At 41.7% G+C, this 18,848-nt stretch overlaps 1 protein-coding gene across 1 annotated transcript; it reads right to left on the bottom strand.

Annotated features, from left to right (window-relative positions):
• Positions 1 to 200: 200 nt before the first annotated feature.
• On the bottom strand, positions 201 to 18,679 carry LOC134540783 (engulfment and cell motility protein 2-like). The gene is made up of 8 exons (XM_063383700.1): positions 18,628 to 18,679; positions 11,238 to 11,527; positions 9,477 to 10,432; positions 7,178 to 7,445; positions 6,004 to 6,285; positions 4,620 to 4,789; positions 2,840 to 2,976; positions 201 to 2,364 (listed from the first exon to the last, which is right to left on the bottom strand). The coding sequence occupies exons 1-8, from the start codon at positions 18,641 to 18,643 to the stop codon at positions 2,198 to 2,200; spliced, it is 2,286 nt and encodes a 761-aa protein (XP_063239770.1). The 5' UTR covers positions 18,644 to 18,679; the 3' UTR covers positions 201 to 2,197.
• Positions 18,680 to 18,848: the final 169 nt, after the last annotated feature.

The raw sequence follows: 18,848 nt of genomic DNA, 5'->3' as shown, positions 1-18,848 counted from the left end.
AACATTTTATTAAAGAAATACAAGTAGTCTACGAGCACCCAAACGTTTCCACACAAGAATGTTTTGAGCTCAAGAACGAGAAAAGAAATTGCTTTGCTTTTCCCAGTGAACAATTTAATGACGAAAATAATGCACTTGAATGCACTGTATGCACGTACTCTTGCTGTAGGGGTAGAATTATTTAATGAAAATCGCAATAATTCATTTTCAAAGGAGAACAAACTTTAACAGATTTATTAAAAATAAAAAAAAAACAGTGGGACTAGCCTTCAGACGTTACACAGTAACAGAAACACGTAAGACAACTTTTCATCAATAAATCGTTAATAATTGCTTACAATTTGCAATTTTCACCACAACCAGACAACCATCTCTATTTTATGATATGTTTGCGTTGCCATAATCTGAGTTCCGTTTATTTTGACATCGTTGTTACCAATTAACGGGTTCCACCAAAAGTTTAATACCATCAGTAGAGTTAAGATGATAATGTTTGAGTTCTTGTAGAAATTACTAATCAATTTTAATAACTCTTAAAATGCTCAATTATTAAAATTAATATTATTTCCTAATTTTGTCAATTATTTGTTGAACAAAACAAATTTTATAGTTCTGGAAAATCTTAAAATCTTACTTACTTACTTACTGTAAAAATAATGATTTTTTTTTGTTTTAAGATTTTTGGAAGATAAATAATATATGCAATTTTTTGTATATTTGGTTAACATGTAGCTATTAAAAAATAAAAACCTCTCATGAGAATACTGTGATGTAATTTAAAAGTCGTAATTAGTAAAGTTAGTCACGTAAACAAATAGCAATTTAAAGAAAAAATTCTCGTTGCTTATTACACATTTTGCTAACAAGTAGTCAAAAGCTATCAAAAAAGAGTTTTTTTTTAAAGAATTATCGTGGTTAAGTACCTATTATTATATTAATCTTCCTAACAATTTATATTTCAATGATACACGGAGTTCATCAAACTTTGAATGTGTGGGTTAAAGTTTACTTGCATTCTAGTGGACAACATAATTTATGGCCACGAAAGAAATATATTTTATTTTACTTTTATTTTTTATTTAAAAATGATTTCATTATTATAATTACCGCGTAAGATTATTAAAACACAAAAAATACAAAAAAAAGCTTAGTTACTATAAAAAATTTAAATTTCTTAGGAACTGACAAAGAGTGACTGAAGAAGTTAAGCTCACGGGGTGAAACCTGCGCGTGATACAAATGGATGCCCGTGTTTGAGCAAGGTCCCGAACCCAGGACCTTCACGCCGAAAGCCGGCGTAAATGCAACTTCGCCAGGGAGGTCGGCTTCAATGAAAGTCTAGACGCCACGCAAGACTCGCTGACTAACGACCAACCCCGAACATTCCCGAAGTTCACCACTCGCCAGAGATTTGCAAACATCTGAACCTCGGGCGAAGAAACAATTTCGCGTGTTCTCGGCACGTAACGCGAAAATTCGGGACACAAAAATTCAACGTAGAACTCCTTAAAATAAAGCCAAGCGCGATAAATAACGCGAATTTTTTTTTTGTTTTGTATTTTTGAACTGAATTTCCGGACGCGAATCGCGCGTAGTTCCCGCGCACGCCGCTAGAATTCGCTGCCGGAGCAGCTGCGTCGTCGACTATCGAATCATCTGATTTTGTAAGACAGAAATTTTAAAATACATAGGTATTATAATGAAACGGCTTCAATGAAAACGAAAAAAAAAAAATGTCTTGAAAAAAAAATATATATATATATACTAGAATGCCCCGAATTTGGAAGTGTTAAAAATTCATCAAAAAGTTAATATCACAACGTTTCCCTTTGGTTCGCAGCTTCCGATGGCAGCACCGCACACGAACGCTGATTATCCTGGCGGGGGAAGCCTTCTTTTCACAGATGAGAGAGTCAAAACCCGAAGTTCCCCGAAGTTCATGTTTTTTTCCCGTATCTTTAATGTAGCTATCCTAACAAAATCCACCGTCAACAATGTTTTAAAGTATTTATAATGTAGCTAACCTAACCTAATTGACCATTAGTATCCTTTCATTAACACCGCCATATTTATTTACAGTGAACAAAAAAAAAAACCCGAAGATGCACGACCGGGAGTTAGACTCTCTCGTCTGTGAAAATAAGGCTTCCCGTCCTGGCGGTGGGATGGTGGAACTCGAGGAGGGGATAGGGCTGGCTCAGGCGGCAGACTCGTCGTCGAAAGGGTAGCAGAGCGGGGGCGGCGGTACGGGCGGAGGCTTGAAGGGGATGTTCATCCCTTGCAACTCGAGCAGCAGCAGTCGCACCTCCATGTCGGTCAGGACCTCGAGGTCGGCGAGCATCGTGGCGCTGGTCATCTCCCGACCTGCCAGACACCATGGTCGTCAGCTGACAGTGTAGCCAACTTATGCACGCACATTTGGAAGTTACACTATACATGGCGCAATGAAAAAAAAAATTCACTTCAACTCTGCATGAAAATAATTAATATAAAAAAATAATTAAAAATAATGGATTTAAATTATATATAAGTTTGTTAAAAATAAAAAAAAGATATAAATATTTAATTATTTAGTTTAGTAAATTATTCGAGATAAATTTTAATTAGTAATTAAAATCAATAAATAATCAAAACTATTTATTTTAATTATAATGTTAAATAAATTATACATACGGGAACATAACCTCACTTTTGTAAATACACTTGAAAAAAAGTTTGTAAATACTTTTTTCTAGCATTGATGTTCACAATAAATAAATAATATCGCAATATAATATACACAAAAAGCATATATAATATGACAATAAATGTGTAATTACATCCCCCAAGGTTCGGTTACCTAGGAGGGCGTTGAGGCCGTCGACCCAGCTGTCGAAGGTCTGCCTGTTGGGCGCCACGAGGTCCAAGGACGGCGGGTCTTCCTCCAGCAGCAGCGAGAAGGACAGCTCCACCAGGTCCGTGTCCATCTTCCTCTGCCTTCGGAAACAACAAACCCAAACCCCAACCCCCACTAAGGTCAAACTCATTGTTGGAACCACGTCTCCCACCACCCGCCGGAGATTTGTGTGTGTGTGCGACATCTAACCTCGGTAAACGGAACGAGTTCTGCACGTCGCAAGCACACTCACACGAAACTCCTTAAGAAGCGTGATAAATGTACGCAAGTTGTGTTTTTTTTAACTACATTTCCTGACGCAGAACACAAATGTAGTTTCCGCGGGATGGTTTGTAGTCTCCTCGGGGTAAGAAGCGCCTACAAATCAACAAGAAATATTAATACACAAACACCCACAAAGAAAGACTAAATCAAACGATGTCACTTGCTTAACACGAAGACATCACAGAGAATACTGTGGAAGGAATAAGTCTAAAAAAAAAAAAAGGAAAAAAAATTGGTTGTCAGTAAAGTTGGTTTGCGGACGATAGTTTAACGTGACAATGTCATAACAAAACATTGATGAAATGAATGCATAATTATATGAATAAAATTGAATAATTTATTGAATTATCACTATTTTTTATGGATACAAAGAAATAATGAAATGAAATCTACAATTTAATTGATAAATTTACTTTTTTTTGCACTCATTAATTCAAATATGTTTTATTACTTTAACGAAGAGATTATTTCAACTATAACTTTTATACGTGTTTGCTATTTAACTTCTTTCAATCTGTGTTATTCCGTTAAGGATAGGACGATGATAGGAAAAGTAGGAAACGAATGGGAGTGTTTCAAGTTTAATGTGCCTCGAAAAAGTCAAATCGATGGTTGTTCCAATCGAGTGGAAGAGAGATAGATGTGGCGCAAGTGTACAATGAGCGTAACGGGACACAGCGTAACGGGACAATGTGCGTAACGGGACACATTTGTGCGTACAGCCGGCGTTCATAGATTTATTCTAAATACGAGGTACCAGGCATGCGGGGCTAATATGGGGAAGAAATACAAAATCTTATCCCACTAAGGATTGCAATAATCTTTCCAAAACATTCTCTCTGTAACTTTTTAAATTGCTGTGATTTTCTTATTCTTGCCTGTAACCTCTCCATTCTCTTGAGTCGAATGAACCAAAAGTGTCCATAAAAGAATGTCCAAGTTTCTATGGTGTATTAAAAAAAAAACATACATCAAATTGGAGGTAAACTAACCAATTATTCCCACACTTCGATTGACAAGTTCCTGAGCAATGACCTCTTCAATTCACTGTCTAAACTCAGGAAAACCATTGGGTTATGTCAGGTGAACGTGGAGGCCAGCGGAAAAAGAAGAAGTGCTCGGTCGTCTCGACCATTACGACCAATCCAACGGTCAGGAACTTGGACGTTCAGCCACTCTCGCAACAAAAGAGATTCCAATGGAGGAAGGGACTTTCCATCATGCTCCCGAGCAAAGTTTGCACCCTACACTAACTGGGGAAAGAGTCATTGAGGAAATCAACGAAGCAGAACTCGTGCTTGTCTGAAAATTGCTCGAGTTACTCTATAATCGCGACCTCGAACTGGGGGATTATTCTATGTGGACACACAGTAAATTTTCGGGTGGACCCTCCGGCGCGCCGGGAGGCCGACCGCCGTCGGGGACCCTGACGTCGTGCGGAGTAGCTTCTCGGGCTCACCTGACCTCCCTTAGGTGCGGGCACCTCTTGCCCGTCACCAGGCTGGCGACGCTCGTGAGTTGCACCTTCTGCAGCTTGCCCTGGCTCGAGCTGCTCTCGTCGTAGTCGCGGTAGATGAGCGTCTTCTGGTTGCTGGTCAGGTACACGTGCCGCAGCTTCTTCTTCTCCCTCTGCCGACAACCAGCGCTCCAGTTTCTTTGTTGCTTGTCCAGTTAAATTTTTGTATAAAAAAAGGGAATCAAACAGAAACTAATTTTATGCACTATTTTTTTTGTTAAATCTTCCTTTTCGAAGAACTTGTACCACGTCGTTCGTCTACAGAGTCGAAACTAAACAAATCATCCTATAATATTTAGTTAGTATAATCATAATAATTAACTATAAAATTATTGTAATGTATAATGTTATTAATTTTAAATGTTTTCTCGATATTTTCTACAGTGCAGGAAAGTTATGGGAAAACAAGATCGTGGCTATGATGTCATGTTCCAAAATAGCAGTTGGTTCATGGCTCCAAACCCTGCACCCTATCCTTGGTGTGCCTTTTTTTATGTCATTACGAAAATAAATAGATTAATTATATTTATATCTATATATAAAATTTGATGATGGTATGTATAACTCTTTGATAAACTCCAAAGTTCGTACATCGAACAGTTTTTTCACGGAGAAGGATTTTTATGCCATCCAATTTTTTTTGTAACTCGCTGCTAGACGGCGCTGTAGTGCCATAAACTTCCAAACCGTTCAAACCGATCGCCATGGACGAAACAGAATAAAACATAGGTCTCAAGACATGCAAACAGCAATTGTGTGTCAATTTCTCTGTGTCCATCACGTTCTCCATTTTGCTTTGACACGCGGACGGTGTATCACCATGTGTTCAGTCCGGTCAACGCCGGGTACTGCAGCTAGTTACATCTAAGATTTTACTTTTATGAAATTTTTTATGAGTGTAGTATGAATAGAGACCGGAAAAATTCGCGGATTCATTACGTGATAGGCTGAAATTCAAACATGTGTACAATTCTGCTCGTTCTGCTATTGGCTCGCAGTTTAACTGGAGCTCTCTGGGACAATGAGAGACTATCGGCCAAAGAAGCGTCGAATCACAAGCTACCCAGTGGAGACGCCTCACAATTTAGTACCTAATGAACACGAGTGTTTACTTGAGAAATGCAGAGGATAATGGAAGCTATCCTAGAGGTCATTGAATCCGCGAATTTTTCCAGTCTCTAGGTATGAAGTAAAGACTCAACCACCCCCAAGGGAAGGAGGGTGTTGGGTACTCCTCTGGGTTGGGCACGGCTACGCGCGCGTTGCGCCAGGATATGCGCCGAGGGAACAGACCCGTTAAGTCAGAACGTGCGCTGAGGGAACAGACCTGCCCCCTGGAGTTGTAGAGCGGGAAGTCCGCGCCGTCCTTGAGCAGCCCGATCCTCTGCTCCTTGACGAGCTCGAGCAGGTCCTGCCGCCGAGACGCCTTGAGCTCCTGCACGGAGGGGCAGCGCGCGACGACCCACTGCTCGCGGTCGGCGCGCTCCTGCTCCCAGGCGGCGGCCACCGAGTGGTAGGACTGGTCGTGCAAGGCCTCGTCCAGCTTCTCCAGGGACTGCGGCCTGGAGCGCAGCGCCTGCTGGAGCTGCCGCCGCAGCACGGGGAACACCTGCGGACATCCGTACACGTCCCACACCCTGTCTCTCCCGTTTCCCAGCCCTCCTTTGGTAACGGGCACTAACAACCGCGGCGCCAGCCAAATGCTTCTCACGGCGGGATCAGTATCTTTTTTCCCCCCAAGTCTCTTTTTTTACCCGCCATTTCATTGCTCCAGCAGCGAGCTCTAGCAACGTGTGATTTGCACCGAGTATCAAGAAATGCAAAATTCATGTTTTCTCATGTTGCAAATACAATACTCGGGCACGATATTTAATGTAAAAATCTTAAAAAAACATGATAAATACATAAAAATGTGTTTTTTACTACATTTCTTGACACCAATCATACATAGTTTCCGCACCCCCCACTATAATTCGCTGCCGGAGCAGTTATGTATAATTTTGAAACATTTTTGTAGCAGACTGAAAATTTAAACTGTATAATGAAATGGCTCCAATAAAAGCGAAAAAGATTTGAACAAATAAATTTACTAAACCCCGGATTTGGACCTGATTTTTAAAATTGAATTCTATAAAATAAATTCTTAACTTGATGTAGCTTTGTTACAGTAGGTAACTGCAGGTAGGTAAATGCTCCATGATGATGGCGACTGCAATGTCGACCGAAAAGTCGGTACATTATTCTCCAAGGACACGGCTACAACCCAGTAGCCAAGCTACTTCAGACAATGGCCGTGAAAGCCTGCGAACATTATTAATGCTTAACTTGTTAAAGTTAATTAAACAGTTAGTACTATAATGTTTCCCTTTGGCTTTGTGAATTTTGGTTCGCACCATCAGCAGCACCGTGGTTACACATTCACGGGATCACTCCCACCAAATGCCCTGACCCGAGCGCTGAGATGCCCGAGCGTCAGGAAAGCAGAGGCGGAGGCGACTCGCCTTGTCCTCGTCCTCGACGGTCCTGGCGCGCATCTCCCGCCTGGTGCGCCCCAGCAGCGGCACGGAGCGGCAGAAGAGCTCCTCCAGCAGGTGCAGCCCCGGCTTGGCGGCGAACACCATCGGCTGGAAGAGGCTGCCGTCCTTGCGCGGGGCCCGGCCCACGCCCGTCACGTCGCACACCAGCCGCGCCAGCCGGTCGCACGTCGCCGGGAACGAGTGCGACAGCGACGTCTCCTCCAGCATCAGGCGCGCGAACGACTTGGTGTACCTACGACGCCAGGGACACTCGCACACGGGGCCTGTCGCTCTTGCTGGAACCATGCACATTAGCAACCTTATTTTTTTTTAAAATCCCAGCATCGACGTGAAATACAGAACTGGTTCCATTTCGGTCAAGAGTCCCCGCGTACAAACAGTCGCTGAGCTGTTGCCAAGGACAATGAAACAAGCATGTTGAAACCTGTCCCTTCACACGGGCGATACAACTGTAGCAGCGACTGCCATGAACCGACATGCCAGAGTAGATGCCTTGTAGTGAATCGACACGGCATTCAACAATGGATATTGAATCGGAACTGTTAATTTCAGAGGTAGTAAAAGATCTGAACTCTATAATTGTGCATTAAAAAATTAAAGTGATGGAAACTCTGATGACCTGTGTTTAGAAGAGAAGAAAGATAAAAAAGGGCAGAAAAATTCCACAGGAAGGCATGCTAACTCTACGAAATCCGTCTTGATGCTGCGGCTAAAGTGACGTTCGTGTGAAAGGTCAAGCGACTTTATATTACTCAGTCGCTGCGACAGAAAGTCGCCCGTGTGTAAGTGCCCTGGCTAACCTGTGGTTGACTCAGAGAAATTCCTATCCAAAAAGTAACCCGCAGCACTTAACCTAGTCTATCACATCTCTGAGTCTCCTCAGACAACCCTCAATCCCTGTGATCTGCCATAAGTGCATTAAACCTATACTAGTTTTCCAGTGACCATGAGCAGCAGAAGGAACTATCACATTACACTAATGTTCCAGTGGTATGGTCTTTTTAGAATAATCGGCAGTGTTTTACATCGCGTGGTTAACGGGGTAATATGGGAAACTTAAGATGCCGTATTTGGTTTCACTAGTTTCAATGCCATAACAAATTTTTATTGTTAAATATTGTAAATTTGTCGTTGGTAAAGGTAAAGGTTACACACTAAGAGATTCACAAAGACCAAATCTATAAACATTATTATTACATTTGTAGTCATTCCCACGACTGAATTTAATATTTACTTCACACCAATGACCACTGAGGGGAAAATGCTTGAAGCAACCATTTCTTACTAGCTTACAGTACCATTACATTATATAAAATGATTTAACGAAGGCAAAATTTTCAACTAAAATGTTATAAATAGTTTATTGGCCTAATAATATGTCATCACTTGGCTCCTATCTCTTTAATTTAAGGTGAAGGGACGTCCAATATTAAAAATAGGCTTCTAACCACTTGGAATCAACTCACTGCTAATATTAGAGTGATGCAGCAAGTGCTGAAATCGAAACCACGATCCTTGAAAAGGGAGCGTGACGCGTTCCCATTCACGACCAGCGAGGACTTCTACAGGTCCGGTTTGAACGCACACTTTGTTAAGCCTATTGTCTGGTTAGTCACAGGCAGCAGTTTCCAGTCCTTGTTGGATAAAAGGATTTGTAATACGTAACTTACATTGTATCAAATTCCAAATTTATGGGGAGTAATTTAATCTTGTTTGAACTTAAAATTTTATCAACAGCAATGTAAATACTCGACATAACCTGACAGAGAAATGGGGGATGAGTCGGCAATGACAACTTATCAAATATCCATCATTGGTGGCTCAGGAAAAACAATGAATAATCAGAATCATATGATGGCCAGACACTTGTCCTTTAGAATAGAACCATCGAGAGAAACTAAAGGCCTGGGTGCAAATATTTTTGTCAAATAACTTCAAACCCTATAATTAAAAACATGAAAACTGTAAATATTATGGTGGCCATAAATGTAAAATTGTCTGTTCGCATCCATAATATGTAAGGTTTTCTTCGAATTCTGTTAGCAATATATTTTTTATTTTCATAATATCAGGGTAAACCCAAGCATCAAAAAGAATCTCGAAACTTAACAAAGGCCCTCCTGATGCATGGCCTCCGTGGATTTTGCTCCCATTGCGCCTCCCTCTCGATGGCTCAGTTTTGAAATGAAAATCCTGTGATATCATTGCACACAAATGGCTATGTTCAAAAGAGTTAAGATAAGTGCGAGTTGTGTGTATGCACCTTTTAGGGAAGTACAGCATGAAATCCAGTGTGATCTTGCAGATGGAGCTGGGGACCAGACCGGATGTGCTGAAGTAATCCTCAAAGTTCGTGGTGGACATGCTCCTCGGGAACGTCTTCTCGGGCCAGCCTTCGGCCTCGATGCACTTAGGGTCGCTCTCCACGCGAGGGGCACAGCTGTAGCGCGCCTGCGGCACATCAGGCACGGACAGGCTCTCCGGCTCCCTGTACGCCAGACTATTCAGGTCTGCCTCCACCCTGCTGATGATGGACTTCAACTCGAGCACCTTCTTGTGGTCCTCCCCTGAAGGGTCAACTATCGTATTCAGCTTGTACTCCTGGAGGTTTAGCACCAGGTTCTGGTACACATGGAGCTCATGAGCCATCGACTCGCTGACTTCAGAGCTCTGGATGACATTCCGGTACACGGTCTCTCGGTACTTGTTCGACGCCATGGACTGCAGGATCCTTTTGGAGTTCTCCCCTTCGGCCAGGGCGTTGATGACCGCTAGCGCCCGTCGCTGGATCTCGGGATGGTCCCGGTTCCAGACGTTGTGCACGAGGTCTGACATGGAGAGGTTCTTCTCGATGAGCGAGCTCTCCTCGTCGTCGACACGCTTCCGGACCATGATGGCCCTGAGGATGGCCAGCGAGTCCTCGACGACCCTGCTGTCGAGCGGGTTTTCACTCGTGGCGAAGCTCATCATTCGGGTGATTGCCCCCATGCTGAGGGAGGGCGCCAACTTCAAGGTCAGGATGTCGAGCACGCTACCGAGGCACAGGGCGATCTCCTCGAGCGGGACGGAGAGATCGGCGATCAGGTCGCACAGCACGAAGAGCCCACCGCAGGACACGAACTCCTTGGAGAAGATCGGGTCGCAGGTGTAGACGGACGTTCGCTCTAGAGCCCACTGCCGTTCGTCCTTGGAAACTAGCCTCCGGAGTATGATCTTTACCTGGAATTGGACGAGTTCATACATAAATGCATTTATGAGTCTTAGATACTTAAAGAACAGAAACATTTGTGAGAAGATCAGATCATGGTTTCAGGTGTAACATTGCCCCATTGCTTACCGCTGCTTATCTCCTTGCGATAATATAGTTATTAACTCATAATGTCACCAATGAACATGTTTAGATACTTGAATTCAGTATGAAAAATAAATTTTTTTCTTATGTTTTGATATCGGGAAGTTAAACTAAATTTTTCATATTTTGGAGCATGTCTACACAAAAGGATTAAAAGAGAGGGGTAAGAAGCAGTATTGGGTGAACTTATGGAAAATAACAAGAGTTTTTACACGGGCGAGTGTATGCCAAGGAGGGTAGATGCAGTATCCTGTGACCTCTGTGGCAGATGATACACTTTCTGCTTGGGCGAGTGTGTGCCTAGGAGGAAAGGAGTAGTATTAGTTGACCTCATTGCTCGGGTGAGTGCCTACCAAGGATGTTACCTACTCGGGCGAGTGTATGCCAAGGAGGGTAGATGCAGTATCCTGTGACCTCTATGGCAGATGATGCACTTTCTGCTTGGGCGAGTGTATGCCATGGAGGAAAGAAGCAGTATTAGTTGACCTCCTTTCTCGGGAGAGTGCCTACCAAGGACATGACCTGCTTGGGTGGGCATGTGCCCAGGAGGCAAGAGGCAGTATTAGTTGACCTCCTTTGCACGGGTGAGTGCCTAACAAGGATGCGACCCGCTAGAGCTGGCGTGTCCGCCCAGGAGGCGAGGGGCAGCGTCACCACGCAGAGACAATGCACCTCCTGCTCGGGCGAGTGCACGAGGCTCAGGATGCAGCCGTCGCGGATCTCGCCGCGGCTGTCCTCGCCCAGGTAGCGGTTGCGCCGCTCGTCCTCCTCGCTGGCGACCAGCCGGAGCGCGTACTTGCGCGGGTTTGGGTCCAGGCCGAACTCGCCGCACAGCTCGGCGACGGTGGCGTCCAGCGGCTGCGACGCCCACAGCTTCTTGAGCTCGGTGCGGCGTCCCACCTTCAGCGCCACAGAGACCACCTCCCTGCTGGAGGGCCGGCTGGCGCCCGCCGCTTCCTCGCCTGTCGGGTCACTGCACTTGAAGTCGGCACAACTTGAGATGTTACTGACAACGGAGGCATTAGTCTATGGAGTAGGAGCATGTTATGAAGTTTAAAAGAGGAGCGATAGGAAACGAACGACGTCATATAGGATTTTACCATTGAAAGATTTGTGCAATGGGAGTGCATGATTTGATGTAAGCTTTTGGACATACGCCATTGCTAAGCATTTTTCAACTTCCCCATGAGAAATATGCATACCGGGTCCATACCGGGCATTGATATTATCTTTGAAAGATTTGTGCAATGGGGGTGCATGACTTGATGTAAGCTTTTGGACATACACCATTTCTTAGCAATGGCGTATGTCCAAAAGCTTACATCAAGTCAGGGTTTTATCAGTCTTTACTGCCGTTACAATTTACCGCATTTGAAGCAGTAATTTCTTGTATGGAACGGAAGTCTCATGTAGCCACATTCTGCCATCTGTGGCAGCTAGCGCCAACTAAAATTAAAAAAGGGAAACTTTATGGTATTGTTGCATGCGTGCTAGGAGGCAAGGTCGTAGCGCGTGCCAGGCACCCGTGCGGGCCTTCCAGTGAGTCTGGCCAGTGGTCCCGCATGGGTGCTAATGTCACACATGCCATGCGTGCCCGGCTGGATTACAAGGGTCTGGCTACCCCTCCCCCTCCGCTCCAAGCTCTCCGTCCCGCGTCCGGTCTCGAACTAATGTCACCGACACTTTAAGCGGCCTGGGAATTCTGCGAGTTTCCCGAGGTCACCGCGCGGAGTGGCGCGAATAAACGCCGTCTTTCTGGTCTTTTCGGGTGTTAGGTTGGCTTGGAATGTTGCAACATGTCACAGCCGCTCTCGTGACTTCCAGAAGGACGCCATGGGGATATAAGCGTCGACGCCGGCCTCCGCGGGAGTTCCGAGAGTTCGGAGAGTTACGCGAATGAATCAGTTTGGTATTTTTTTTCAAGTCATTTCCGCTTTTACCGGAAGTATTTCAGTATATAGTACAAATTTACGTATGCTAATCAAATGATTCAGTAGTCTATGTAGTGGAAAACAGAATTTGCTCAATATTTTTTTAAAGAATTTTACGTTAAATATCGTGTCACGCCAAGCGGTCTATTACTTCAATTCGACGCTCCCCACCAGCGTTAATTACGCCATCACTGCAAATGCTGAAAGTGTGAGTCATACGTACCTATCACGAGCAAAGTCTGCTCTGCTAAGATATGTTTACTCAAACTCTGTAGCTTTCATAGATTACGAGTTTTGTGCTGTGCCGTATCCTCAGCCGAAGATACACCAAAACCCGAGATTAATTGATATCCCTGTCGGAAATTCACGTCGAAAACCGGACACGCACGAACGCAGTCTAGGAATGAACTGGTGTGAATCTTAGGTTTTCCTATTATGTAATCCGTCACCAATCAAGCTGCTTTCATTCGATTTTTTTTGTGTGGTGTTCACCTTGACTGCTAGGTTGTATTGCTTCGCTGCACGAGATCCAGTTCGCTCAGAGTTTATTGTTATGTAATGTCATTTTATAAAATTTTATTTTAGCATGATGTTTTCAGATTTTTACAGCGGGTCGCGTTTCACATTCCCCCATTTCATAGTTACGTTTCCGTAATGATTTTTAAAGTAGACCCTCGATCATCTGTATTTCTTATTTCTATTCGGCTGCTTATTGTCAACTTTTTTTAAAATACAATTTGACGGTAGTTTATTTGATGTAAAAGTTTTAGCTCTTGGTATACGGAATTTGGAAGGAATAATTTCGTGAATGGAAAGAAAGTCGATTGGAATTGGAACGGAAATGTGTAACCACTATGCTGCCATCTGCGGAAGTCTCATAAATCTCGAAAAGATGGCGGACCCGCGCGGTTCATTCGTATGTATTGCTTTCGTGAACACTGCAGAATTTACACCCCGCATATGTATTAAAAAGTAAAACTTTATAATAGTACAAACACCCTTAAATACTTTATGTTATAATTAATAGAAATGCAAATAAAAAATGACAACAAAAAAAAAGTTATAAATCTGGCATTACAACCCTTAGTTGACATTGAAATGTAGAGATAGCGCATACCGTAGGAACACAGCAAATTGTTAGCCTATATATATATATATATATATTCGACGCCATAAACGATAAAATAATTTCGTGACTAAATTTTTTACTTTTAAATCTTAAATATTGAATTAGATCAGTGATGTGGAAGTTTGTTTGTAGGAAGTATTTACGGATTGATTTCAGTTGTTTGAGTAAAAAAACAAATGAATCGACACATACTTAGTGTTATAATGTGTGTTTTAAATTCAGGTTATTATTTTAGTAATCCCATACAAGTATAACTTATATCGTGTGTACAAAAGTACATACACATTCACTTTTTGATGTGAAACCTCTTTGGGTGCGATGGGATTAAAATTGTGCCAGACTGGCGACGCGCAGCGGCCTGTGTACATGTATACGCATATATACACTAGTATATTGTACACACTGGACTCTACTGTATGATGTGCGTGTTGGACTCTTTTTGGATGGGTAACATCTTGTGAGTTCACGTCACCGACATGCTGTAGTAACAGTTCGTGAAGTTAAATTGACCACGTGAAAAAAGTTTAATTTTTGTGTACTGTGCATTGGCCACTGAAAACATAGCCTAGGTCTGACATCACTGGTAAGTCATAGCTAGGTAATAGATTTTTACGTAATTCTGACACACCACTGACATCTGTTGTCCAAAACAAAACCCATATAAGGATAAATTATATCATACTGACATCATACTGCTATAATACCAAAATAATTTTCTTACGTACATTTGACGTAGAAATGATGCCATACTACTCATTTTAAAAACAAAGTTTTAAGTTTTTACTTCTGTCGTCAGTCACCATGACTGCCCTTTTTTTTTTGGTCTTTTTATGGACACTAACAAAACAGGAGAATAGTGTATTTGTTAAATTAAATCTGAACACAGCCTTCTCAACCATTATGTGGCATATTTGTGGTGACCACAAGATGTGAAAGTCCCTCAATTGCTTTCACGAAGCACTAAAGGGTGTTTCATGAATGTAATTTATTTAAAATATTGACGTGACAACGTCTAATAAATCGATGAACGCCGGCTGCACGCACGAAAAAATTGTCCCGTTACGCACATTGTTCCGTTTTTGCTGTCTTCGAGTGCAGTAATAATAGGTTGTGTTACAATTGACTAAAAAATTATGGTGATTCATATAATTGATGATAGATATTTGATTACAGTTTATTTATATGAAAACTTGTTCATAATTATATTTAAACCTTATAGCTAAACGCCAGTTTTTAAAATTAATTACAAGTCATCTACACGTGAACTGTTTCGTCGACTGTTTATAAAGTGAAGTGAAAAGTTAATGTGGTTTTCATTTGCCTATTACAACAACAATTTCGGCATTAAAGGTTAATTATTCTTGCATTTTAAAAATATGATTACTAGTAGATATAATTTTAAGTATTTATTATTTTATTATTAAAATAAAAATAATTCAATTTTATTCATAAAAGTATGCAATCATTTCATCAATGTTTTGTTATGACGTTGTCGCATTAAACTATCGTCCGTAAACCAACTTTACAGACAACCAATTTTTTTTTACATTTTTATTTTTTTGATGTATATATATATAATATATATAAAATTGGACGTTGGTGTGTATGACGTTGATAAACTCCAACATCGTTTGACCGATCACCATGAAAATTGGCACATAGAAGTGATTTTTTTTTCATGGAGAGGTTTTTTTATGCTATCCATTTTATTATAACTCTCCGCTAGATGGTGCTGCAGCGCATAAACTTCTAAACCTTTCAACCGATCACCATGGGTAAACAGAAAATCATAGGTCATAGAGTACAAGCAGTAATTGTGTGTTCACTACACTGTCATACAACGCTATCCATTCTGATTTAACTCGCGGACAATTCATCACCCTGTGTTATGCCAGGGAAACGCCGGGTACTGCAGCTGTTATAGTTTAGAAACTAAAAAAAAAACAAAAAAAAACTACGTGTCCGTAGTTTGAATGCATATCGTAAAACGACACCACTTTGGCATCTCGAGCAGTTTTCAAGTCGCGTGTTTCATTCAGAAGCTCTGCACACCCTGCGTGTGTGCCCGGGTAGACGGGGGCACTTAGCCCCGGAATACAGATGTGCCCCCCCCCCCCCCGAACACTATGACTCACCCCCCCCCTAACCTAATGATGCGCCCCCCCCTCCCACCGAAATTTTTTATGCCATTTTCTCAATGATTTACTCAATTATTTTATAATATTATACTTTTTTAGTATTATATTTTATCACATTTTGCAATAATTAAAACTGATTTTCTAATAATAATTTTGGTCATATCAGGTAATATTTCCATCCTGAACCGACAGATCCCAAACTGCTTTTGTTGAGGAAAGTGCGGGGTTGCCAATTTAATTTACATGATCCCTTTCAATTATCAAAGCACCAGAGACGTATTTTCACATTAGAAGCTATAATTATGTAAATAATATATACATTTTTCTCGTCTTTTAACCACCCCCCCTGAAATTTTAATGACGCAGTCTGCGTCGTTATCCCCCCTTGTGGGCACCCCTGCGGAATAGAAGGGAAACCCACGAAGCACAACGACTTCTCGGCAAGGCCCAAATGTTTACCTTCGCGTAACTTGGGTGCCCGAACAGTTCCGAAGTTCGCCGCTATCTCGGGAAATGACGTCGAGGTCGTCTTTCGTGGGATGTATCCGAACACACAGAGATGCGCCCACAGCACACACACGGGGATGCACCACAACGCCGAAATACCACAACGCCGAAATACCACAACGCCGAAATACCACAACCCCGAAATGCCAAATTGACCACAACGCCGACAGCTAGAAAAAAACTGCTGTGTACTACAACGCCGAAATACACTAACGCCGAAAAATGCCATTGCAGGACTGCCACAAAGGTTAGGTTAAGTTAGGTTAAGTTAGGTTTGATTGTGGTATTTCGGCGTTAAAATACATTTAAGAAACACACACAATAAATTTCAATAAGTTGTTATTTCGGCGTTGTGGTAATTCGGCGTTGTGGAACACAGCAGTTTTCTAGCTGTCGGCGTTGTGGTACAATTTTGACATTCGGCGTTATGGTATTTCGGCGTTGTGGTCAATTTTGACATTCTGCGTTATGGTATTTTTGCGTTGTGGTAAAGACCCCCCTACATCCCTTAGAAAATGCTGTTATAGTGTGCAAATGACGCATTTCTAACGGATGAACAGTATCCGAATACTTCTGCTGCTAGCACCACTTGTCAGTTGGTCGTACTGATGTGCACGTAACCATTTAGAGTCTTGATATCAACGAATATTCAGAAAAAAACCGTAAAGAAAAACAGCCAATTAAAAAAAAAAATTTAGCATAGCGGTTATAAATGTTATAGTTCAAAATAAAATGGTTATTATGAAATTAAAATGATTAAAAAAACTTAAAATGAGCATTAAGTACAACTATAAGATTAAAGTTTTAATATCGGTGATATGTATTAACGTTTTCATTTTTCTCTATTTGAGCTATCACTTACGCTTATAACGTTTTAAAACCCATATTATGGGAAAAAAACCTAAATTATATTATCTACAAAATGAATACAACACTATGTCGAAGCTAATCGACTTAGGGATGCATCAGTGGATACGAGTGACTCTAGAAACCTCGATTCAGTGGACGTGTGCAGAGATGTATCGGCATCCCTTGTGAGGATTCGGAAGCAACGAAAAAATGGCCGCGTCCTCTACGATGCAATTCTAGTAGCTCCCTTAGCTAATGGATCCATTAGGCTAGTATTCGGATACAGCTATGGACTTAAGTGACGGAGAAATCAGATAATTATCAGGCTACATTGAAAATATTAAAAAAGTGTAAATTGTTAATTAGGCGATTTGCAATTAAAGAAATATATCTTTGAAAATTGGCTCGGAGCCTGGGAAGATGTCAACTATAGTTGGACGTATTAAAATAAAAAAGGCCCAAATTACGCGGAATGTAAACATTTCGGGTGTGTAGAAAAGTGCGCTTCGTAGCAAGCTGTTTGCAACCACAGTTGGATGTATTAAAAAAAATAAAAGGCCCAAATTACGCGAAATGTAAACAATTCGGGTGTGTAGAAAATTGCGCTTCGTAGCAAAACTGTTTGCAACCACAGTTGGACGTATTAACAAAAAAAGTCCTAAATTACGCGAAATGTAAACAATTCGGGTGTGTAGAAAATTGCGCTTCGTAGCAAAACTGTTTGCAACCACAGTTGGACGTATTAACAAAAAAATCAGTTCCAAATTAAGCGAAATGTAAACATTTGGGTGTGTAGAAAAGTGCGCTTCGTAGTATAGCTGTTTGCAAACCAGAGTTGGACGTATTAAAAACATTGGTTGTCTGTAAAAACGGTTTACGGACGATAGTTTAACGTTACGTCATAACAAATCATTGATATAATGATTGCATATTTTTATGAATAAAATTGAATCATTATTATTTTAATAATAAAAGAATAAATACTTGAAATTATACTAGTAATCAGAATTTTATAATTCAAGAATCATTAACCTTTATTGCCGAAATAGTTGTTGTAATAAGCAATGAAAAAAACCACATTAACTTTTCACTTCACTTTATAAACAGTTGACGAAACAGTTCACGTGTAGATGACTTTTAATTAATTTTAAAAAACTCGCGTTTGGCTATAAAGTTTAAATATAACTATGAATCAAATTTTTCATATAAATAAACTGTAATCAAATATCTATCATCAATTATATGAATCACCATAATTTTTTAGTCAATTGTAATATAACCTATTATTACTGCACTCGCCGACAGCGTAACGGAACACGGCGTAACGGAACAATGAGCGTAACGGGACAATGTGCGTAACGGGACACATATTTTCGTGCGTGCAGCCGGCGTTCATCGATTTATTAGTCGTTGTCACGTCAAAAAAAAAAAAAAAAAAGGGCCCGAGTTACGCGAAGGTGAACAATACTGTGCTTTTGTAGGGCTTCGGCGGCTCCGAGAAGTCTTACCTGCCGTGTCGGACATGACGTGGATACCACGAGCAACGTCCTCGCCAGACGCCCGCCGTCACCAACTAACACACTCGTCGGCGCGTCGTTATCGCGCCGCTGATAACGACTCCGCTGATAACGAGCGCGACCCCGCTGGAGATGAGGTACCCCCCCCCCCCCCCCCCCCCCCGTCGCCCACCCGCCCCTCTTAAGTATCAACCGGCTCGATCCACCCGGGT

The sequence above is a fragment of the Bacillus rossius genome, chromosome 17 (genome assembly GCF_032445375.1).
Source record: "Bacillus rossius redtenbacheri isolate Brsri chromosome 17, Brsri_v3, whole genome shotgun sequence".
Lineage (NCBI taxonomy): Eukaryota > Metazoa > Arthropoda > Insecta > Phasmatodea > Bacillidae > Bacillus > Bacillus rossius.
Note: the sequence above shows the minus strand (reverse complement) of the source record. Positions and strands in the feature narration are given on the sequence as shown.